Source organism: Apium graveolens, chromosome 10 (genome assembly GCF_009905375.1).
Source record: "Apium graveolens cultivar Ventura chromosome 10, ASM990537v1, whole genome shotgun sequence".
NCBI classification, from domain to species: Eukaryota; Viridiplantae; Streptophyta; class Magnoliopsida; order Apiales; family Apiaceae; genus Apium; species Apium graveolens.
Window position 1 is genome coordinate 118,460,378 of NC_133656.1, and position 23,830 is coordinate 118,484,207.

At 37.4% G+C, this 23,830-nt stretch overlaps 1 protein-coding gene across 2 annotated transcripts; it reads right to left on the bottom strand.

Annotated features, from left to right (window-relative positions):
* Positions 1 to 4,298: 4,298 nt before the first annotated feature.
* On the bottom strand, positions 4,299 to 11,696 carry LOC141690359 (uncharacterized). Of its 2 annotated transcripts, none has more exons than XM_074495160.1 (10): positions 11,383 to 11,696; positions 10,953 to 11,049; positions 10,801 to 10,877; positions 9,149 to 9,269; positions 6,465 to 8,091; positions 5,729 to 6,373; positions 5,350 to 5,526; positions 4,921 to 5,274; positions 4,732 to 4,839; positions 4,299 to 4,631 (listed from the first exon to the last, which is right to left on the bottom strand). In XM_074495160.1, exons 5-10 carry the CDS (start codon positions 8,085 to 8,087, stop codon positions 4,599 to 4,601), a joined length of 2,940 nt encoding a protein of 979 aa, XP_074351261.1. In that variant the 5' UTR covers positions 8,088 to 8,091; positions 9,149 to 9,269; positions 10,801 to 10,877; positions 10,953 to 11,049; positions 11,383 to 11,696; the 3' UTR covers positions 4,299 to 4,598. The 2 variants fall into 2 exon arrangements, with proteins under 2 accessions (XP_074351261.1, XP_074351260.1); XM_074495159.1 differs by having other exon boundaries at positions 10,953 to 11,135.
* Positions 11,697 to 23,830: the final 12,134 nt, after the last annotated feature.

The window sequence follows — 23,830 nt, forward strand, 5'->3', positions numbered from 1 at the left end:
CCGTGACTCGGTATACATGCATAATACGTCGTAATGTAGCCTGGTACATGTATCGTGTATCAAAATTTAAATGACAAATTACAGTAACTGTAGAGGGAGTCGGAAGTAATTGATTGTATGCAACTCAATTGTTACTTAGCCATGTTCAGTAGCGTGTTATTGCATAAGTAATCTCAATAGCATGATTACCGAATATGAAATTGTGGAGGCGCAAGCTTTCTGTAGTCGTAATTTCATCATCGCCTGGCAGAAACACAATGAAAAAAATACATGGTAACAATGGAATGAGCTAGCAGACAATCTCGTCGTTCAACATTTTTGACACAAGAGCAGAGAAAGAACAAAAATGACCGAGTTGAATAGACTAGAAATTTAAATGATAGCATCTCATTATCGGACTCTTCTCGTAGAATGGCACCCTTTATCTTTGCCTTGCCAGTTGCCAACTACTTTACAGTACACCAAGGCCTTGCTTCTAAGTTTTTAAATGGGAAGAAAGCAAGTGATTTCATTTTATTTTTGGAATGAAAGTTTTGGAATGAAAATTTGTCAAATTTGCATTCATTAACACTTTCTTTCTTTTAAAAAATTGGAAGCATGGTTACAAAGAAAAGGGAAACTAATTTACTTAACCTTCACTTCATTTCCTTCCTTTGTTTAAAACTCGGGAGAAGGGGGGGGGAAGAAAATGAGCAGGAAACCAAAACAGGAGCCACGATAGCAACAATCACTTTTGATGAAACTCCTCCACTGACATGGTTTGAATTTATTATGATCGATTTCTTACATCTATTCTGTAGCCAAGTTCTTGCAACCACACATGATGGTCTCTTGTATAAGTAATTACGCAAAATATGTAAAACTTATCCTGAGTTTTCTTGCAATAATGAATTAGTTTGCGAGAAAATGAAATTTAATTGACAAAAATAAAAATTGAAATGTCTGGTCACAGTCTTCAGTTATTCTTTCATTTTATTTCCTCATAGATGTGCTAAGCTCCATTCTCTCCTGGTCATTCTTTTCTTTATTCTCATCTCAAATATAATCTCCTTCCGGCTCTAATCTCATTCTAGTTGTCTTCAATTCTTTACAACCCGAAAGTAACATCAGTATTTGAAGAGTATAACATCCTGTTAGGGCTTTTCTCTGCCATCGTAGAATTTTAGACGAACTCCGGTTAAGGAAGGGGCTCGGGTTCGCCTGTCTGCTACGGTTGTGTATATGTTTGAGTTTAACTAAAGCAAGTGTTGGGTAGTTAATTGAAAAGTATAGAGATTACCCGTATGTATGCCTAGGTAAGGATCTTGGAGCAGCCACACAATCTTTTGCGAGAAGATCTCCTTGACAAAAAGCTGTTGACAGGGGAAGAAGGAGTAAGTTGTAACTTAGACACGCTATCATTAGTATTCTGACCAGCGGTGCAGTTATACGTACCCTTCACTCTCTGCTGCATGCATTTGATGTCAGTTTAGATAGGAGGACTTTGCGGTTGGCAAAATTAAGTTGAAAAACCGGAGTAAAATTCACATATTTTTCATCACACGTCACAAGTAACACGTGTAACCAGATCCATATAAAGATGGTCGATCATATGTAGTATATAAAGAGATATCCGTGAAGAATTTGAATCCAGCACCCCATCAACATCAAATCGAAGTTTCTGTGAGTAGCTGAAATACTTGACTTTCAGCCATTCTATTGCTTTCATGGCAGCATGTGTGAATGCATGTTAATAATTTTTCTGTAATGAACGACGAGAGGAAGTTTGAGCTAATGATCTCTCCTTGGACACGTATAATTTTTTCATCTTATTGGACTTGGAAAAGTCTTGGGCAAGTCCATTCCAAGCTTTTGAACCTAAGCCACATCCCTGGATTCTGATTACTCTAGGAAGTGCAGCCACAGACAATTAAACTTTATTCAACTGTCTTTATGATACTAAGCCATAGCGATACGGATTTGAATTTTGAGTGTCACCCTCTGGTTTCTTGATTTATTTTACAAAAAAATCAGTCACCCTTCTAAATTTAAAGCCTGCTAAACAAGACCCCTTTTTTTTTAATATCTTCTTCAAAGAAAAGATTAGATTTTTATCCAGTTTCTTGATTTTTTATCCTACCAATTTTTGATTTTCACACTTTCACTAAAAGGGTACTTGGCATTTTGATTCTTAAGCATTATTAGTGGTGTTTGATGTGGTTTTGTGATTTAAATATATATATATATATATATATAGGGTCCTACTCCAATGATAACCCTACTATTGTGAGATATGAGATCTAATCATATCCACTCAATCAAATACAACATATTCATCTCTCACCGTCGATTTAATATTTAATATTTATGAATTTTAATATTCCTCCATCTTCTATCTAATTCAACCACCCATCAACCACCACCATCTCCGATGATAACCATTTCCGGCCACCATCACCTCCGGCGACCACCAGAAAATCACCACCGTCAAAAAATAAAATCACCACCGTCAAATCAAAAATCACCACCGGATAATGAAAAATTACCACCATAAAATAATAAATCACTGTCGGAAACTAGAAATCACCACATTAATCCACTTTCTTCCCATCAGATCTGGCCACGCGATCACCAACTCCGACCAAAATCACCACCACAATCACCATACTACAACTCTGTCCGACCATGCACCTACCACCATAATAAAAAAAATCACCACCGGAAAACCAAAAATCACCACTCGAAAACCAAAAATCACTGTTGTCAAACGAAAATCACCGCACTCAGCCACTATTTCTCCTCACCCGATCCGTCCACCAACTTCATTCAGCAACTCGAAAACCGACATCATGACAAAATCATCAAAAAACGGACACAAATCAGTAAAAATTAAAAAAAAATCACCAGACTTTCATGAAAATCAACAACGATATTAAGCAACAGATCTGAAAATCGCACATATGAGAACAGTGATTTCTGTGTGAGAGACAGAGAGTGAATGAGAGGGAGGCCGCCGGGGCTGAGGTGTTGACGTTGGGCCTGGTACAACAGCGGCATCATATCTAAATTTGAAGTGTATGTATGTATATGTTTATGAGAGAGAGATAGAGAGATTTGGTAGAGATGGACGGTGGCGGAGCAAAGGCAACGGTAGGGATAAGGCGGCAGCGTGGGGCGAGGAAGGGGGAAGAGAGAGAGCTAGTGGTATTCCGGTGACGGTAGTGACCGGTGGTCAGTGATGGAAGCGACCGGAAGTATTGAGGGAGGAGTTGTGCTGGTGGGCTGAAATATAAAGAATAAAATTTTAAATATAGATTATATGGTTGTAATTTAATTTAGGAATAGAATATGAGTAGCTGGAATTAGATCTCAGTTCTCACATTAATATGTAATCTCATTTGAGCAACTCCCTATATATATATATATATTAAATCCACAAAAGGGAACTCAATTAAATCCCTAGCAAACAACTTGTTCTGATTCACAAAAGTATTTCACCCTGTTGTCATCAATTGGCTACCTGGCGAACCCCTTAAAAGCAATGCATAAACTGTTAAATTTTACCATGAACATCCCTGACAATTATACTTTGAACAAGCAGATTGGCCATATAATTCAAGAGCACGAATACAGTCTCTACACAGTAGCAGGGAACTCAAAAACCTCCACCATTATAAGCATCAGCTCGAGTTTCGCAGACCAATTAATTTTATTTGGCAAAATTAAAAAAAAAAAACAATACTCTTCCAAGCCCCATCATTTTCATACTAATCATTCTCATTCTGTCCAACAGGTATCAACCTAATATTAGCATAAACTTAATTGGTTTCAATATCAGTCATGTACCTAATACCAGAAATCTCATTCAATCTCTGCTAATTGTTGCTTAGCTCCATTGATTTCAATATCAGTCATGTACCTAATCTTTTACAAACCTACATAAAGTTGATTTCATGACTTTGAGCTATCTAATGAAGTTGTTGCTATTATATCTCTATCTTTCTTGTTTGTTTTTGTGGGTCTGAGTCCTGGGTTGGCTAGTAAGCTCTATCTTATCTTACAAGGTATAATGACTTCAGATTCGATATATACAACATAACAGGGGATGCAGAGCACACATCATCTGACAATATAAATGTTCCGGCCTTTCTCAATTCGTTGCTATATAGGATTAGAAACCTAGAACTCTATCTACAGACAACACTGCAGGGTTACCTTCTTTTTCCTTGGTGGCAAATAGATTTCCTACTTCGCTAATGTAGGTTTTTTATGCTGCTCTTAAATAGTTATCTTATTAGATCAAGGAAAGTCTATGAATCTTCACCTGAATCATGCATATGCTTGTAAACTTAAGTTTTTGAGAAACAGTACCGACAATTAGACAAATAAGTAACGGAACACTTGTACACATTACATGTTTTTTTAGGTCCTTTGCTTTTGGTGATTAGGTGCATTACATCCTAGTAAAATGCCAATTAAATGCCTCCACAAGAACCTGTCAAGCTAATTAAAAATCCTGGTTTAGCCACGGCTTCATGTAGTGTCTGATCCAAATCTTAGGACTGGTGGAGAAGCAACAAAACCAAATAGTAGATCCCAGAGCTTTCTCAGAGGTACCCCTAAACATGGCTAGATTCTCCTCTAGCTTTAGACTGAAATGTTGCACAATATTTTTTTTAACCATCCTGTTTTAGGAAATATGGTTCATGAGCAGAATATAGAAGTAAATGCAAATAAGGATTGAAATTTTACCAACTCTTCTCGAAGCTTTGCGCACTCCTCCTCAAGAGCACTGCGGTCCTCTTTTAATTTCTCATATTGAGATTTCTCAATGGATCTCAAGTCTGGTTGGTGCTTGGCCTACAAAAAACAAGATTATAAACCTAAAAGAATAATTCAAACGAGACATATGATAACAAGTTTTTATATATAAGAACCCACCATCCACTGGTCTAAGAACTTTCCCGCAAGGTCAGGTCCACCAAGAAATCGGGTTACGTCGAGGATTCTCCCAATAGAATTAGTTGCAAACCACGAGGCGTATTCTCGATTCTCTTCGGCGAGACTTTCAGCTGATATCCCTTTCCTGGAGCCACCTTTCTTTCCATACATCTTCCGTGGAGGATTACTGGGAACTTGACAAGGGAAACCTAATTGGCGCCGACATCTCTCCCCGAGATAGTACTCCCAGGTGTATATGCTCTGAAATCGTATCCTCATCTTTGCAAGATTAATTGCGTCCTGCATGGCAGTAGACCCATATTTTTGACTGGCCAGGTATGGTTGCCAGGTCACCTGAAAATAGAAAGTAAACTTAGAAGCAACATATTAGAAGTAAAAAACCAGATGAAAAATGGTTGAGTCACCAACCTGGGACTCCTCAACATATTCCAACTGACAGCGGAAAGCAATAAACCGTGGACCGATAAACTGTGGAGACTCATTTTCACTAAAGCTTTTTGGACAGATCCAACGTCTTGCCCTCGGGAACAAATCCTCTTCCTTGTGCTTGGGACGATTTACATCCAAATACTCAAAAGCCCAAAACTGGAGCAAGAAGAAAACATAATTGACATACAATATTAGAGACAAGAAAACCTTCCAAACCCCAAAAATGTAGAAGATGACTAAACTAACACTTTTCACAGAATTCTCCAATATAGATAATAAAAGCTATCCAAAAAACGGACAATTTTTAGTTTTTGACCAGAAATATTCACAGAAAATAGAGGGCAGAGACAACATGTACCGGAAGAAATTGCCAGAAGGCTGTAAAAGCTCCTATTTCTGCAGTCACCTTTCTTCTCATTCCAGAAAGGAAGGTGGCATATGTAACTCCAGCCCAATCATAAGATCCGACTTCGTCTATTCTTTCCAAATACTCCACGAGGCTATGACTAATCACCGAACGGTTGTTGCTAAAGAAACAACTAGCAACAACATAAAGAAATAATCTGCGAAAAATCTCTCCCTTTGCTTCATCAGTTGGCGGGATATTACACACCTCGTCCACTTCAGGCATAATAGCAGTCAAGGAGATTTTACCGTCTTTTTGGGCTCTTGGTTTTCCAAGAAGGTGCAGTGCTCTTTCTATCTTAAAATTGGGGTTGGCTTTTATGCGTCGACCTCCAAAACTTAAGCCAGTGACCATTGTCCAGTCTACAGGAGTTGGACCAATTTCACAGCCGGGTAAGTGGAGGGTATTTGTCTCACAGAACCACCTCTCTGTCAAGGCCAAATTGTATGCTACCGGAACGTCCACTGGTTCGATCTTGAGAAACTCTCCGAAACCAGCATCAGTAAACAGTTGCTTGTATTGATAATGTGCTTTATGATACAGTTTCACTGCAGTATGCCAAGCACCTCGACAGTTAAGATTTTGTGTGGGGGGCCCCTGCACATTACAGCAACAGCAGTTATGTTTCTATTTCAAAAAAGAAAACAGATGAACAAGAAGAATAATGACAGATATCAATATGCCTTACCCGCCCAGCTCTAGCATATGCCGAGAGGTGATACCCTAAATTATGGAGAAGTCCGGTGTCAGGGATGGCCCTCTGTTCAGGTGTAAGGTCATGCTCAAAAACCCGTGACCTCCTTGGCTCTCTAGGTCTATCACTGTCCTCGTCACTGCTAGACTCTCCATCACACACAGAGGGTGTACTCCTTGAGCTTCTATGTGTAGTGTTTCTCTCTCTTATACCTGGTTGTACAGCTACTGTAGGTTGTGTCCTCTGCGTTGTACGCCTAGCATTTTCGGCTCCTGTACCCGGTTGTACAGCTGCTGCAGGTTGTGTCCTCCTTTGCTTTGTACGTATAGCATTTTCCGCACCTGTACCTGGTACAGCTTCTGTAGGTTGTGTGCTCTGCCTTGTACGCGTAGCATGTTCGGAACCTCTGCCCGGTTCTACAGCTGCTTTAGGGAGCGACTTCCTTTGCCTATTACCCCTAGTTTGGGCACCTGTACTTGGTTTTACAGATGCTATAGGGGGTGGCCTTGTTTTCATTGTACGCCTAGCATTCCCCTCATGTGTACCAGGTTCTACAGCTGATGTAAGGGGTGTCCTTTGCCTTTTAAGCATAGAAGCAGCCGGACCATGATCTCCATCAACTGAAGGCGAGCTACTGTTTACAGCTGCTCTAGGAAGTGGCCTCCTTTGCCTTATACCCCCAGTGTCGGCACCTGTACTCGGTTCTACAGCTGCTATAGGGGGTGGCCTCGTTTGTGTTGTACACCTAGCATTCCCCTTGTGTGCACCAGGTTCAACAGCTGATGTAAGGGGTGTACTTTGCCTTTTAAGAATACAAGCAGCCGGACCATGACCACCATGAACTGAAGGCAAGCTACTGTTTACAGCTGCTCTAGGAAGTGGCATTATTTGCCTTCTACCCCTTGTGTCGGCACCTGTACTTGGTTCTGCAGCTGCTATAGGGGGTGTCCTCGTTTGCATTGTACACCTAACATTCCCCTCGTGTGTACTAGGTTCTACAGCAGATGTAAGGGATGTCCTTTGCCTTTTAAGCACAGAAGCAGCCGGACCATGATCTCCATCAACTGAAGGCGATCTAATGTTCACAGCTGCTCTAGGAAGTGGCCTTCTTTGCCATCTATCCCTAGTGTCGGCACCTGTACTCGGTTCTACAGCTGCTATAGGGGCTGGCCTCGTTGGCATTGTACGCCTAGCATTCCCCTCGTGTGTACCAGGTTCTACAGGTGTAAGGGGTGTCCTTTGCCTTTTAAGCATAGAAGCAGCCGGACCATGATGTCCATCAACTGAAGGCGAGCTACTGTTTACAGCTGCTCTAGGAAGTGGCCTCCTTCTACCCCTAGTTCCGGCACCTTTACTCGGTTCTACAGCTGCTATAGGGGGTGACCTCGTTTGCGTTGTACACCTAGCATTCCCCACGTGTGTACCAGGTTTTACAGCTGATGCAAGGGGTGTCCTTTGCCTTCTAAGCATAGAAGCAGCCGTAGAATGATCTCCATCAACTGAAGGCGAGCTACTGTTTACACCGAATTCTCTCCAAGTCCCACAATATCCTCCTGTAGTTTGCTGAACACAGTCACTGTGCTCATGATCATTTCCGACAGTTGCAGAAGAAGACATGATCCTGTAAAAGAGTAGTTCAATATCAGTTGAACACAGCCCAAGAGAAATCACAGAAGACCTTTTCTATATTAAAAATAATCACATTAAAAAGACAGTCAAGGATACAGCTACTTGGCATTACTGTCTACATACATGGATCTTTCTTGTTTATCAAACTTAATTCTCATCTATTTATTTGCAAATATTTTTATTAAATGGAAAGTTGAACATCTGACTTGTCGTTCTTCAACATTTTATATCATATTGTAATAACCACATGCTCACCATGGTTCCTCCTCAGATCCTATATTTCCCTCATTGTTTTTTTACCACAGTAGTCAGTTAAATACTTAAACTGCCATATTTGACAACCAAAAATACATAATCTCACTGCCTATTTTATCATTGACCAATTAATTAACATTAGCAGTCAATTTTGCAAAGAGAATGACATTAAATAAATTTCCGATTTTTCACTGTATTCTCACTCAGTATGTAATGAAAACTCATTTGTTTACAAAAGCAATCAATTATTAGGCAAAAAAAGTAGGTTGACTGGGTGCAAGTATGGTTACGTATTTTGTAATGATATAATATTTTCTTAAGAAATTAAGAGAGCTACTTTACCTTGTGGCTTTTGGCCAATGGTTTCAACCTTCCACTTTACATGGGGATGAGTGCACAAAACATGGGTGGGGGTGAATCTTAATTACAACTATTATAGTTCAACTCTTGTATTGATAACTTCCGGTTTCAAACAGAAAGATTGCATCTTCACACATCTATATATTATGGTTATTCAATCTCAGTACAAGGACTCTGGATTTAAAATAGCAAATTCTGTTGCTTGACAGGGTTTTCAACACATGTATGCTTCACGGTGATACCGAGAAAAGATATGAGTAGATTTAGATCTAGAGTTATGGATCATTGACTACATATCTCATTTCTTGCAGATGGTCTTGAACAAAGATATGATATAAAATCACCAAACACATAAAGTATTATTTCAAACGCTGCATCGGATACCACATATGCAAGATCTAATACAGAAGGAAAGATCTGAAAGCGAAAATCACCTTTAAAGATCTGAAATAAGCAGTGGTGGTAAATTCCTTCAATTCGCTGCCATCTCAGTTCAAGTCGCCTTCGCCGCACTGCAATTTTCTCGTCCTCGCCCTGACTAGTGACTCCAACGATCTATAAAAAAAATTGTGAAAACCCTACTAATATGTCTTAGACACGGAGTTTGCAGAATGACAACACTACCCTTGCCAGTATAAAGATAGCATACTAAAGGAAAAAAAAGGAGCTAATATTTTATTTTTATTTTTTAGCTCCTTTATTTGTTCTTTTTATTTTTTAATAGGGAAAAATACAAAATATCGTTTCTAATTCTCAATCTTCAAAAAAATTTAACCATTGAATCTCGTGAGAAAAAAACTGACATTTGTCGGCGTTTCAAGAATTAATGATGGGATGTTGCGTCACTTTGGAACACAAGTTACAACTCGCTGCACTCTCCATCCCCCAACCATTTTTCCATTCAAAATACAGTAACAGGATCAGTTAGCAGGGCTAGCTCAGTCATTTGCCATCGATAGAAAAAAATGTTAAAAATGATACCCAATTTTTCTTCTCTCTTCTTATACCACCACTCTCTCTAAAATCCTCAATAATTTCCGAAAAGTTATCACATTGATATCAAGAATTTACTACTAGTTTAGATCACTAAAAGATAGAACACTGCTGACAAACTTTTTTAAGATACCAAGCCGAGGTGCTATAAAAGCAGCAGTAACGTTAATGAGTCCAGTCCCATTTTAAGAAAAATCAAATGCCAAATAATGTGCTTTTTTTGAGAAAACTGAAAATGCCATATTATCTTTTTTCTTCCCCTACTGTTTCTGAAGCTCTACTTCGACACCGGCTTATAATATATGGTTCAAAAAAGATTAGCTCCTATAATAAAGCATTTCATATAGTACAAGATTACTAAGATGATCATATTGCAACAAACGAGTAGAGAACTAGAATTAGAACACATAAATAGGATAGATACCTGTAATGAACTGCCTAAAAATAAACATATTGGATATGCTGGGTTCTTGTTCTTGTTCTTGTTAACTACAGATGGTTTAACACCCAATCGCACAAAAGAGTATACTACTTCTTTTGTTAACTTAGTGATTTGGTATTATTTGTGTACAAATACACAAACATGCATTTTAATATAATATATACAACTGTAGTTGGTGCACAGACAGAATAAGTTAGGTACTCTCAAATCTCGACTTTGGAGACTCAAAAACTACAGTTAACCTTGGATTAAAAGAACCTTGTTTTCATTTATAGGGTATTCATTTTCAACTTCCAATATAATAGTCTATAAATTGATATTCATATTTTTAGAAGCTGACACTACTATTAATTATAAGAAACCAACCAGTTTAGTATAAAATGAAAGCAACATTAAGTAGCATCTCATCACGTTACACAAAAAAATTGTAACTTCGTACAGTGATATACTCGTCAAATTTTTACAGGAGTCTAAAAGTTGTGGTACAAACTTTACCAATCTTAGATTAAGGTTCTCGGATTACACACCTTTATGATTTTAAAATTGCAAATAAGAATAAGTCCCGCCTAAAGGGCAAAACATTGAACTACTAACTAAATACAGTTCTCCCAAAAGAATACTAACAATGTAATAAAATGCAAGGTCACTTACCCCCAAAGGCGACAATACCAGACCCTCCGGCATTGTGTCACAAACCTTGTACATAATCATTTCCTGTGGAGTCAGACCTGCACAAAACATACAATTTCACAAAAAGCACGCAAGCAAATTTAAAGGGCAGCGGATGAAGAAAAACAAGATACCACGACAATTCAACCAACACTAGTGATCCGGCCTCCATAGCAACGAGGCTTTCCAGTTTCGCTTTCTGGACAAATTGACCTCACCACACATCAATGCCTACAAATAAGCTACTTATCAATTACGGCCTCAAGTCAAACATTGTTCAATAGTCGCGCCCATTCCCAGATTCCGTCCTTTTCTCCCTGTAAGTACATTACCCTCATAATAGCATACTTAACTTTCAAAATAAACAACTTTCTAACTTGAATAAATCGGGTAGTTTGACAAAACTGCTAATAAGTAATTACAACTATACATTCCAAAAGGAAAAAGGATTCCGGGGTTTTGTCTTTTATATTTATTTAATCAAACACTAATAAGCATACAATATAATTGCATCATTGCTGTTTAAAAAAAAAGAATTAATACACATATAGAGGATAGAGATACCTGTAATAAACTGATTCATTAGATCTGCTGGGTTGTTTTTGTTGACAACTATTGATTTGTCACCCAAATATCACAACACAGTGCATTACATCTTTTTTTAACATATGCATTTAGCATTGCAAATTACAAACTGAGCACGAAGAACATGCAACTTATCGTATAAATAACTATAAATATACAACATACATGCGGCTCTTTACAATTGTAGGACGGCACACAGATGACAGAACTAAAGAGTTAGGTACACACTTGTCTGAAACCTGGACTTCGAACTTTGAAGAGAAGACAACTTAAGGGTAGGATTTAGGTTTTATTTTCTTTATTTTCTTTTTTAAAAAGCAGGGAAACGTTAAATTTTGGGTGAAAAAGCGAAATCATAATTGAGCTACTATTAGGGCTGAAAATGACACCGAGCAACTCGGCCTCGATTCGTGATCGGTTCGAATAAATATAATCGAGACTCGTATTCATTTAAATTTGATCCAAATTTGAGTTAATTTATTTGTTCAAATATTTTTACGATCCGATCTTTATTATCAAATTACTCGATCAAATAAAGTCTCGATCAACTCGGTTATATTATGAGTATTCGATATATATATATTCGATCACATTATTAACGAGTAGTTCGGTGTATTTAGATGGGATTCCATCTTCATTATTATATTAAAAAATTAATGATGGGTGAATTTACATATATATGTTAATGTTTGATAGGGAAAATCAATTATCATGCTAAATCATTCATAACCCCATTTATCAAGGCATGACTTGTGTACAAGATAAAGATAAATAAACTAAAGGGTGTCACTATTTATTAATTCCATTATTTTCTTTTTGGAACATGCAGATGCTGAGATGGAGGAAGTTCAGATTACATATTTTGATAACAAGTCTTCAGCTCATCCTTGGCGTGCTGTAACTTTTCATATTTATAATGATGATTTGTTATCTTTTACTTGAATTTATAGTTTGTAAGAATGTTAAATATTTTATGTAAATAATGGATGTTCAATTATTTTGTAATTATTTAAAGATCAAATTTAGTATAGGTTAAGTTCTATATTTTTTTTAATTGTGTTATATTTGGGTTCGATTTGAAAATTCGAGTATATCGTATATTTGACGAGCAAAACTGAGCTAAAAGCGAGCTTATGAACTCGAACAAGAACTGAGCATGAGCTCTAAAATTTTATAAAATTTGAACATGAGCCGAACTTGACCACTATTAATAATAATCTGAACTGAATATAACCGCATCATAGTTCGAAGGTATTCGACTCGTTTTCACCCCTAGCTACTATCTAACTTGCAGTTGGGTAACTGGACTAAAAAAATTTAGGATCAACTCATTAAATTGATATAAACTTCCTGTTAATATGTACTAACAGAATGACCTAAATCTCAAAATAGTCACTGAAGTGAGGATCTTATATAAAAAATACCATCATAGTTATCGTGGTCTCGATGACACCATTCTTATTATTGAGAGTAATAAATACCCTGTTAGATAAGGTGGTTGACTTGACGGAAGACGTTACAAACTTAATGGCAAATACAAATGGCACCTACATGGCAACATGTGTTAAGTTACGTGGCTTCCAAATAAGCAAAGCTACGTTTATAACAAAAAGAAGAAGTAATATAGACAATCATAATCGATTAAAAACATATCTGAGAGAGAATAGTTCGATTGGAAAATTGGGGGAAAAACGCTAAATGGCGAAATCGACTGAGAGAGTTTAATTGAGGGGCGAATTGGAAGAATATTGTGTCAAGTGAAGATCTATTATTGCAATCGAAGGTATGTTCGATTCCTTTTATTGACGAACCCTAGATGTATTGACTTATATATATCTGTAATTACATTCATATGTGTACATATATATATTTATATGTTATTTTCTATTTTTCCAGCATGTCTACTACTCTGTATCTTCATCACCATGGTGATTTTACCCTTCTTCCTAATATTACTTATGTTGGGGGTAAAACTGAGGTTATTGCAGACTTTGATAGTGATTTGATGTCCTTTCGTGATATAAAAGATTTTGCCCAAATATATGATTATGATGTGAATGCTCTTGTTTACTTTAAGTGTGACGGGTTAGTTTTACTAAAGGTGTTAGGGTAATATATTATGATAGGTCTGTGAGGGATTTGGTTGATTTGTCTAAGCCGTATGGTATGAATGCCTTATATGTAGATCATTTTAACTTTGATGACCTAATTGATGTTCCGAAAACCCCTAAACAATGTAAAACAAAAATTGTACCTGAGGAGAACAATGTCAGTAGAATGATGGAAGAAGAAATAGCTGGGGATAATAGTAAAAATGAGGAGGATTTGGATAATGTAAGTGATGATACAGATGATCCTGATGACCTTGAGTATAGATTTGCTAATAAAAGTGAGTAATCAGATGATGATGATGATGATAGTGTATGCCCTAATAATATATGTGACAGTGATGATGAGTTGCATACCATTAGGCAAATTGCTAAGAAATTTAAAGATAAAATATATAATGCTATGAACATACTAAACAAGTCCCCTAGTGAAGAGTCTGCGTATGATTCACAAATTATGAGGTCTCTCTCATCCTCAAGTGATGATGAGAATGCAAGAATTAGATATGTTGGTCCACCAAATCCCAAGAAAAGAAGAATGTTGAACAAAATGGGTAGTACTGAATGGATTCCAAGGTTTGAAGTTGGACAAAAGTTTATTAACATGGCTGAGTTCATGGATACTGTTAGGAGGTATGGTGTGCTTGATAGAAGAGGGGTCCAATTCATTATTAATGATGGTAGAAGATGCTAAATATCTTGTGAGACAAACTGTCTCTTTTACATCTGGTGTAGTAGGGACAAAGACAGTGAGATTGTAACTGTAAAAACACTGGTTGACACACACTTGTGCACTAAGCCATACAACAATAAAATGGCAAATGTCAAGTATTTGTGTGAAGTGTTTGGTGACAGGATCAGGAAGAACCCTCAATGGTAATGTAAGGAGATGGCTGAAACGATTAAAATGACCTGGAAATTGAGGTACCTAGAATTGAAGTGTTGAGGTTAAGGAAAATGACACTTGAAGTAATTGTTGAGAGTCTTAGGCAACATTATACTAGAGTGAGGGATTTTGGCCAAAAGGTGTTGTTAAGTAATCCTAAAAATAGTATCAAGATATCAACAAATAGATTGAATCCAGAGGATCATGTGAAGTTCAAAAAAATCTATGTCTGTTACTATGCTCTCAAAGCTGGTTAAAAAGCCGGTTGTAGGAAAGTTATTGGGTTCGATGGATGTTTTTTGAAGACTGTCTGTGATGGTCAGCTTCTATCTGCTGTAGATAGAGATGGAAACAACCAAATGTTTCCAATCTGTTATGTTATGGTTGAAACTGAGAATACAGATGTAACACCCCCAAATCCGGGGTCGGGGATCCGAGTTGTCACGAGTTCCATTTCCATTAATCAACACTTAATCTTGAATCAACAACTAACTACTACGTATTGACCCCATAATACACATACACACACACCACACATTATAGTCCCAGAGATGAAACCGGAATAGTACAAGTTATACAATTTACAAATTATAAGTTATTACACCTCAAAAGAATTTCTAAATAAATTTACATGTTCCTTGCCATTATAACCATTCATAGATAAACAAAAGTCTGGTACATTAAAATTTGAAAGCCTAGCCTATTGGTATTTTCTACCTCAACCACAGCGGCATCAACGTCTACTGGAAACTGCGGAATGTTTCCTATCTGTTCACGAATGAGGAGCCTGGTCATGTCCATCTCGCCTAGCTGTTGTTGTGATAGATAAAATAAGTAAGGGTAAGCAACACTTCCCACCAAAATAACATATAACTGTTCAACAATATATGTACATTTTTATAGTATTTATGAAAGTCTTCGTCAAGCAAATATGAACCAAGTTTAATATCTTAACACGACGAAGTCATAAAATATTTAATATATATACTTTTCATAAATCATTGAAATCCTCTGCCATGCATAATATACACAGAGTTCCATTATATAAACTGTATAAAATAACGTTACAAGGTGATCTCATATATCTAACCTTGCCTTAACGTTTTTCTGAAAATCTTTGTCATGCAGAATATAATCATTTACTCGATATAAGTTTAAAAGATGAAGTTACAAGATACTTCAATACACTTATATATCTTTTTAGAAACTATTATTGTTCAAAGTATAATCAGTTTTTTAAAAGTTCATCATAAAGATGAAGTTACAAGGTAAAACTCGCATAACTCATTTTTGTAAAAACTCTTTAGAATTTCTGTGTGAAAAGTAAACACAGAGTTTTATTCAAATACATTTGTAAGAAGGAAACAACTGGAATAACGTGATACCTTTGCTGATCAGGCAATATATCACTCACTATAATTTTATACTAGTAGAAAGACGAATTCCTTTTGGTTCATCACCCTGGCCGTATTAGGGCATTATGCTAGACTATCCCACAACCTCCTACGCATTGATGGACTGTCCCACAACCTCTTACACTTTGATGGACTGTCCCACAGCCTCTTACACTTATTTCGGCACACAAGGTGCCAGACCATTCTAGTTCCTTGAAGAACCCTATCTTTTAAAACTGGAACCGAAATTAATCGTCGTTCCCCGAGCATGTATTAGCTCGTTGATAGGTACAATACTTTTATAAAATCACTTCCAGATATTTGGGAAGTATTTACGAATGTGGGTTGGCTTGAATCCACACCCAAAACTCATTACTGGGAACCTTTCCGTAATTAAACTGGTTTTAAGACTTACTTCTCGAATGTTGGGTAAGTAATAAAATTCACTTTGTTTATTCAGCAACTTCGTTGCAAATGCAAATACAAAACATAACTCTGAGCATGACTCCCTAGGTTTTGAGCAAGTATTTAAATCTCTTTCATAAGCTAAGATTTAAATTTGAAAACGAGTTTTGGGATCCGCTCTAACTTTTAAAACCATTTGTAAAGTTCGAAAATATTTTCGAAAATGTTTAAGGTAGAGATGATTTAAATAATATAAATCGGTTTCAAAATATCAGAAGAATATCTTAATATTATTCTTTAAATAATATTTAATAAAGAATAATTTTTATAAAATAAACAAAGTGTAACACCCCCAGATCCGGGGTCGGGGATCCGGGTTGTCACGGTCTTTCTTTCCACAATATCACTTCACTTAATTAATAATAAATAACCTCATGCTGTGACCCCATACTAACACACACCACAACCCGTTATAGTCTCAGAGATGAAATTGAAATAAGTACAAGTCTTTGAATCCACCATTTAATAGTTATTACAACCCAAAATGATTACTTGATAAATTTACAGTTAATTGCCATTATCTTCCACAAGTTATAATTATACATAATTTGATTCTCAAAAGTAGATGGTCTGAACTACAATGGATCTACCTCTGCAGCTATAGCAGCTACAACATCATCGGGAAGACGCGGGACGCTTCCCACGCGCTTGCGCTGGGTCTGCTGGAGTCTGGCCATCTCTCCTAACTGTTGTTGTGTGATGAAGAAATAAAGCAAGAGTGAGCCTTACAGCTCGCAAGATAATACATGGTGATAACAATAATATAAGTATCTAAATGGATACTTAATAGAATCTCTATCATGTGTAAGATAATTACTTACTAGATATAAGTAAAAACAAGGAATGAAGTTACCAATACTTCACCATACTTATATCATTTATAAAGCTACTTGAACTACCACCGTTCAAAGTATTATAAGTTTTAAGAAAAACATCCCATAGATGAGACCACAAGTTAAGACTTGAATAGATTCAATCTTTGAAATATTATTGAATGAAAAAGTTATGAGATACTTTATTTAGCCCCGATATATATATATATATATCCACATATATATCTCTTTAAACATTTCCTGGAACCTCTGTTATGTAAAGTATGAACAGAGTTTGAAACATCCAATAAATTTTGGAAAGGAAAAGAATTTTGGCATAAACCAGATATCTTGCTGATCAGGCAAAGATACCAATAAGTAACCTTTTCTACTAGTAGATGGATGAATCCCCCACCGGTCATCACCCTGGCCTCATAAGGACCTTGTGCTGGACCGCCACCCGGCCTCTTACGCGTTGATGGACTGCCACCCAGCCACTTACACAATAATAGACCGTACCCCGGCCTGTCGCTTATGCCGACTCAATTAGATGGGCTTACTTCCCGAACATTGGGCAAGTAATCAATTCATTTACCAAAACTGCAACCTCGTTGCGAATATAAAATACACCACAGAGCCGGATTCCCCAGGTTTTGAGCGAGTATTTAAATCCCCTTAAAAAGGAAGATCTTAAATATAAAAATGAGTTTTGGGATCCGCTCTAACTTTAAAAAAATCATTTTGAAGACTCGAAAACACTTTATAGAGTGTTTGGAGTAAAGCTGATTTAATGAAGTAAATCAGTCCCCAGAATATTTAGAAAATGACTGAATATTATTATTTAAATAATATTCCCATAAAGAATAATCTTTATAAAAATAATTGAAGTAGAAGTATTAAACTTATACTTGAAACGAGTATTAAATAACCAAGATATACTTATATGAAAGTATTATCTTTATTTGAATAATAGAAAATAAGTTTGATTATTGACACCTTATTCTTTAATAAAATAAAGAATAAATCTCAGCCAATAATCGGAGTCATAGATCCTCAAATGAATATTCAAAAATATTCATTAAATAATATAAACTGAGTCATAAGCCCTCGAATGAATATTCAAATAATATTCAATAAATAAATAAAAGGAGTCATAAGTCCCCGAATGAATATTCAAAATAATATTCATTAATAAAAAAAGTTAAAGTTATCGAATAAACCTTATTCGATTAATAGTTTTGAAAACTATGACCATATATATATATATAAATATATATATATATATCCATATCCATATATATACAAAATCTACTCGGGATCCTCGACTCCCGGTTTTAGAAAATATTTTCACCTTTGGGTCCCTATACTAAGGGTATATGCAAGTTACCGCTATTCTCTAGCATAGGTATTATCAACTGAACCAACAGATATATATTTCAAGAATATGAAACAGGCATGCATATATACCATATCACATGCTACAATATATCGCAAGAATTTTGCTAAATAACCAATATGCATTTATCGCAAGATCATGCATATACAAAAGTATACATCACAACAACAGTATAACGGATAGAATACTTGCCTGAGCGACTTGGGGTGATAAAAGGCTCGGGACGAGTCTGGTAATCTATAAACAACAAGTAAGTTGGAATTAAACCAAAATCACTTGTAAATCTATACTTTAACTAACTTAGACTCTAACGCTTGATTTGCGCTCACTGATTTGCTTAAGTCACTCGGGTACCCTCGGCTCCACCATTTTTAATAATTTAACCTTTACGAGTTTTAAAGCGATTCCTTCGCGAGTGTCTTACCAACTGCCTAACACACTTACCATAAATGTTTCATACATTAATTAACCCTTTTTGGTCTTTAACCTATGTTTCAAAGTAAGGCGAGGGAAAAAGTTTCGTTCGCGAAACACCGTTACTTGAAACGGTCGTTTCTCCTAAACCGTGCATCGGAATCGAACGAACTACATATCAAAACGAAGCTCGTAACATGAGCTATCTAAACATGGCAGTGGTCATATTCTAGCAGGGGGTTCTCGGGTCCTAATGCTATGCACAAAAACAGTCCAAAGAAAATCGGACGTTACGACGGCTATGTTTACGCGATTTCCAAATTTTAAACAATTCAAAACCAACCACAAACCAACCTCAAATCCAACATACAACCAACACCCATCCTTATCACATCATAAAAATCCCAACCAATTCAATTTAATCATTCATACTTATGCCTAAACTTAACTTTAATCATACTTAAGTTCTTTTAAATCAAAACCACAACAATTACCATTCCATTTCACTACCATTCCAAATCCCAAACTCTAAATCATAACAACAAGCTACAATATCAACCCACTAATCAAAATCATCTTATAATATATAGGAATCTAGGGTTTGGAGATGGTATACCTTCTTTGAAGTGGTGGGAGGAGCTAGGAAGCCTTAAGAAGCTTTGAGAAGTCTTAGGAAAGCTTGGATCTTCAAGAAAACAAGAAAAAGTTCAAGTTAAAAACTTGAAAACACTATTCATTGTCTTCTTCTTTGATTAAATGAAGAAGATTGAGAAGGAATTAATGGCTTAAACTCATGATATAGTCCTAACTAAGCATGAAGATGATTAGGGAATTTACTCACCAATTTAGGAAGCTTGGATCTTGAATTTTTGAAAATTCTTGCCTAATGAATAGTAAAAAGCCGAGAGCTTCAAGAACAAAGCCTTGGTTGCTTTTTGATTTTTGATGAAAAGGATTTTTGCTTGGCTTGGTTGCTTGGTTTTTGTGCTTGCTTTAGTCAATTACCTTCTTGCCCTTGAATTTGTGTGGTTACAAAGCCACCACACCTCCTTCCTTCCCATGTCATGCTTATGTCATCCTCATGATGTCATCCTCCCTTCCTTGTCCTCTTTATATTGGTTGGATGACATCATTCCCACTAATCCCTTTGATTAACTTCCTAATCGTTTGCCTAATGACCGCTGATCTGTTATACGGTTCGCTTAACTTTCGTTCTCGTTTATCGTTTGAAGGATCATACCCGGGATCTTATTACTTAGGTTCCTTTAACCTTTCTCAATATATTATATTCCTTTTTATGATCCTCTATTATAATCCTTTAATTTAAATCCTTTTTATCCTGTTACCTTATACTCAATTCTCTCCGTATCTTGTGGATTTCCGGGAAAAACCAAAGTGTTCGGAATTGGATTCTGACGATCTTTACATACACTTATATACTACATAGAGTACTAATAATATCCATAACAGAACCCCTACATAGTGTGGCGTGAAAAGTTTTCTCATTCAGCTAAAACACTATTCACAAGGGTTACAAAAAGTTGAAAATTTTGGGGTTATTACAGTCTCCCCTCCTTAAAAGGATTCCGTCCCGGAATCAAACAGAAAACAAATGGGGGTACTTTTCTAGCATTGTGCTCTCTAGTTTCCAAGTTGATTCTTCCACGTTGTGATTCTGCCATAGTACTCTGACTAGCTTGATCACTTTGTTCCAAAGCACCTGCTCCTTCTTATCCATAATCCTTACTGGCTTCTCCACGTAAGTTAGATCTGGCTGCATATCCACCTGCTCGTACTCCACTATGTGTCTGGCATCCCGATGATACCTCCTTAGCATTGACACATGGAACACATTATGAACTTGTTGCAAATTAGGGGGTAGGGCTAGCTCGTAAGCTAACTTTCCAATCCGTCTTAATATCTCAAAAGGTCCAATGTATCTTGGGCTTAGTTTTTCTTTCTTTCCGAACCTCATTAATCCCTTCCAAGGGGATACTTTCAACAGTACTAAGTCCCCTACTTCATATTCCTTGTCCTTTCGGGCTAGGTCTGCATATTTCTTCTGTCTGTCTTGGGCTGCCACAAGTCGCCCTCTGATAAGATCCACTATATCTTTGGTCCTTTGGACCACTTCGGGTCCGAGCATCTTCCGCTCTCCTACTTCATCCCAGTATAAGGGAGATCGACACCTTCTTCCGTACAGGGCCTCATAAGGCAGCATTCCGATGCTAGCATGAAAGCTATTGTTATAAGAAAACTCGATCAACGGCAAGTGATCATCCCAACTTCCTTTAAGGTCTATTGCACAGACTCTCAACATATCTTCTAGTGTCTGGATGGTCCTTTCACTCTGTCCATCCGTCTGGGGATGGTACGCGGTACTCATATTTAACTTGGTCCCCGCACATTCCTGAAAGCTCCTCCAAAATCTGGAGTTGAACCTAGGGTCTCGGTCTGAGACAATGGACGCTGGGACTCCATGTCGCGTCACTATTTCCTTAAGGTAAATGTCCACCAGTCTATCGACTGTGTATCTCTCATTGATAGGAATGAAATGAGCTGACTTTGTCAGTCGGTCTATAATTACCCAAATGGCGTCGTGATTGGCTTTCGTCCTTGGCAAGCCTACAACAAAATCCATCGCTATCTGTTCCCATTTCCATTCGGGAATCTCCAGGGGTCGCAAAAGTCCACTGGGTCTCTGGTGCTCTGCCTTTACTCTTTGGCAAGTCAAACACTTATTTACCCATTCTGCTACGTCCCTCTTCATGTTGGGCCACCAGTAATATTCCTTCAAATCCCTATACATCTTGGTACTTCCCGGGTGAATGAAATACCTTGAACTATGGCTTTCATCCAAAATCTCATCTTTAAGTTCTTGAACATTCGGAACCCAAATTCGGTAGGAGTACCTCATTATCCCTTTATCATCTTTCTCAGTATGGATCTCCTCTCCAGTCATTGACTCTCTGCCTTCATTCATTATTTTCTCCTGGCACAATCTGATCTTTTCCAATAACTCTGACTGCATTGAGATCTCAAAAAGCTTTTCAGTTCCGGTTCCGGTTACCTTTACTTCTATTTCCATTCTCTCAAAATCCCTTATCAACTCTTCCGAAGTCGTTATCATTCTGAGTCTTTCCTTTCTACTAAGGGCATCCGCCACCACATTGGCTTTCCCTGGATGATAGAGAATCTCACAATCATAGTCCTTGATTAGTTCTAACCATCTCCTCTGGCGCATGTTGAGCTCTTTCTGCGTAAATATGTACTTGAGGCTCTTATGGTCTGTGAAAATCTCGCACTTCTCTCCATACAAGTAGTGCCTCCAAATTTTTAAAGCAAATACTATTGCCGCGAGCTCAAGGTCATGAGTAGGATATCTAACCTCGTATTCCTTCAGTTGTCTCGACGCATACGCAATAACTTTACCGTACTGCATAAGCACACATCCTAATCCTTTGTGCGACGCGTCACTATATATCACAAAATCTCCTTTTCCGTCCGGTAATGCCAATACCGGAGCCGTTATCAACCTTTTCTTTAATTCCTGAAAACTGTTCTCGCATTTCTCCGTCCATTCAAACTTCTCTGTCTTACGAGTAAGTCGTGTCAAAGGGGCTGCGATCTTCACAAAGTCCTGAACAAATCTACGATAGTAGCCGACCAATCCTATGAAACTCCTTACCTCTGTGGGTGTGGTTGGCCTTTCCCAATTTGAGACCGCCTCTATCTTGGAGGGGTCGACCAATACTCCTTCTTTATTGATCACATGTCCTAAAAACTGTACTTCATTCCGCCAGAATTCACACTTCGAGAATTTGGCATATAACTGCTCCTCTCTGAGTATTCCTAGAGCTATCCTCAAATGCTCTGCATGTTCTGCCTCAGTCCTTGAGTAGATCAAAATATCATCGATAAAAACTATCACACACTTGTCCAAGTACTTCTTAAATACTCTATTCATTAAATCCATGAAAGCCGCTGGGGCGTTGGTTAATCCAAAGGACATTACCAAGAACTCATAATGCCCATACCTGGTACGGAACGCTGTCTTGGAAATATCTTCGGGTTTAATCTTTAGTTGGTGATATCCAGTTCTCAGGTCGATCTTGGAAAAATAAACAGCATCCTTTAGCTGGTCGAACAGATCGTCTATTCTAGGTAATGGGTACCTGTTCTTTATGGTTAGCTTGTTCAACTCTCGATAGTCTATGCACAACCTCATGCTCCCATCTTTCTTCTTAACAAATAAAACCGGTGCTCCCCACGGAGACACACTGGGTCTTATCATACCCTTATCCAAGAGTTCCTGCAATTGGATAGCTAATTCCTTCATTTCTAATGGGGCTAACCGGTAAGGTGCTTTTGAAACTGGCGCCGTCCCTGGGGCCAACTCAATAGCAAATTCAATCACTCTATCGGGTGGTAATCCCGGAAGGTCTTGGGGGAATACATCTTCAAATTCGTTGACTACTGGAATATCTTGTAAGTTGGGCACCTCCTTCTGCGTGTCCACCACATAGGCTACGTAAGCCTCACTTTCTTTTCGTAGCATCCTTTTGGCTTGGGCCATAGTCAAAAATTTCTGCGTCTGCCTCTTTCCTCTAAATATAACTTCTTTCTTCCCGGGGATATTTAACTTAACTTTCTTCCCTTTACAGTCTATCTAAGCATCGTTTCTAGATAGCCAGTCCATTCCCAAAATCACATCGAACTCCCCTAATTTAAAAGGAATCAGATCAACACTGAAAGATTGCTCCCCTATGCCTATCTCACAGGCGGGGTGAATTTGGTTAACAGGAATAGTTTCATGATTGGCTATTTCTACTTGTAAGGGTTCTATCAAGGGTTCAGCCTTAAGTTTTAACTTACGCGCAAGGTCCTTTGATATAAAAGATTTAGTTGCTCCCGAATCAAATAAAACATTTGCACTGACTGAATTTAGAGAA

Coding starts and splice junctions, on each gene's coding strand:
- LOC141690359 (XM_074495160.1), bottom strand. CDS start 8,087: ATGTCTTCTTCTGCAACTGTCGGAAATGATCATGAGCACAGTGACTGT. Junction 6,374..6,464: donor CATATGCTAGAGCTGGGCGG/GTAAGGCATATT, acceptor TGTAATGTGCAG/GGGCCCCCCACACAAAATCT. Junction 5,527..5,728: donor CCTTCTGGCAATTTCTTCCG/GTACATGTTGTC, acceptor TTCTTGCTCCAG/TTTTGGGCTTTTGAGTATTT.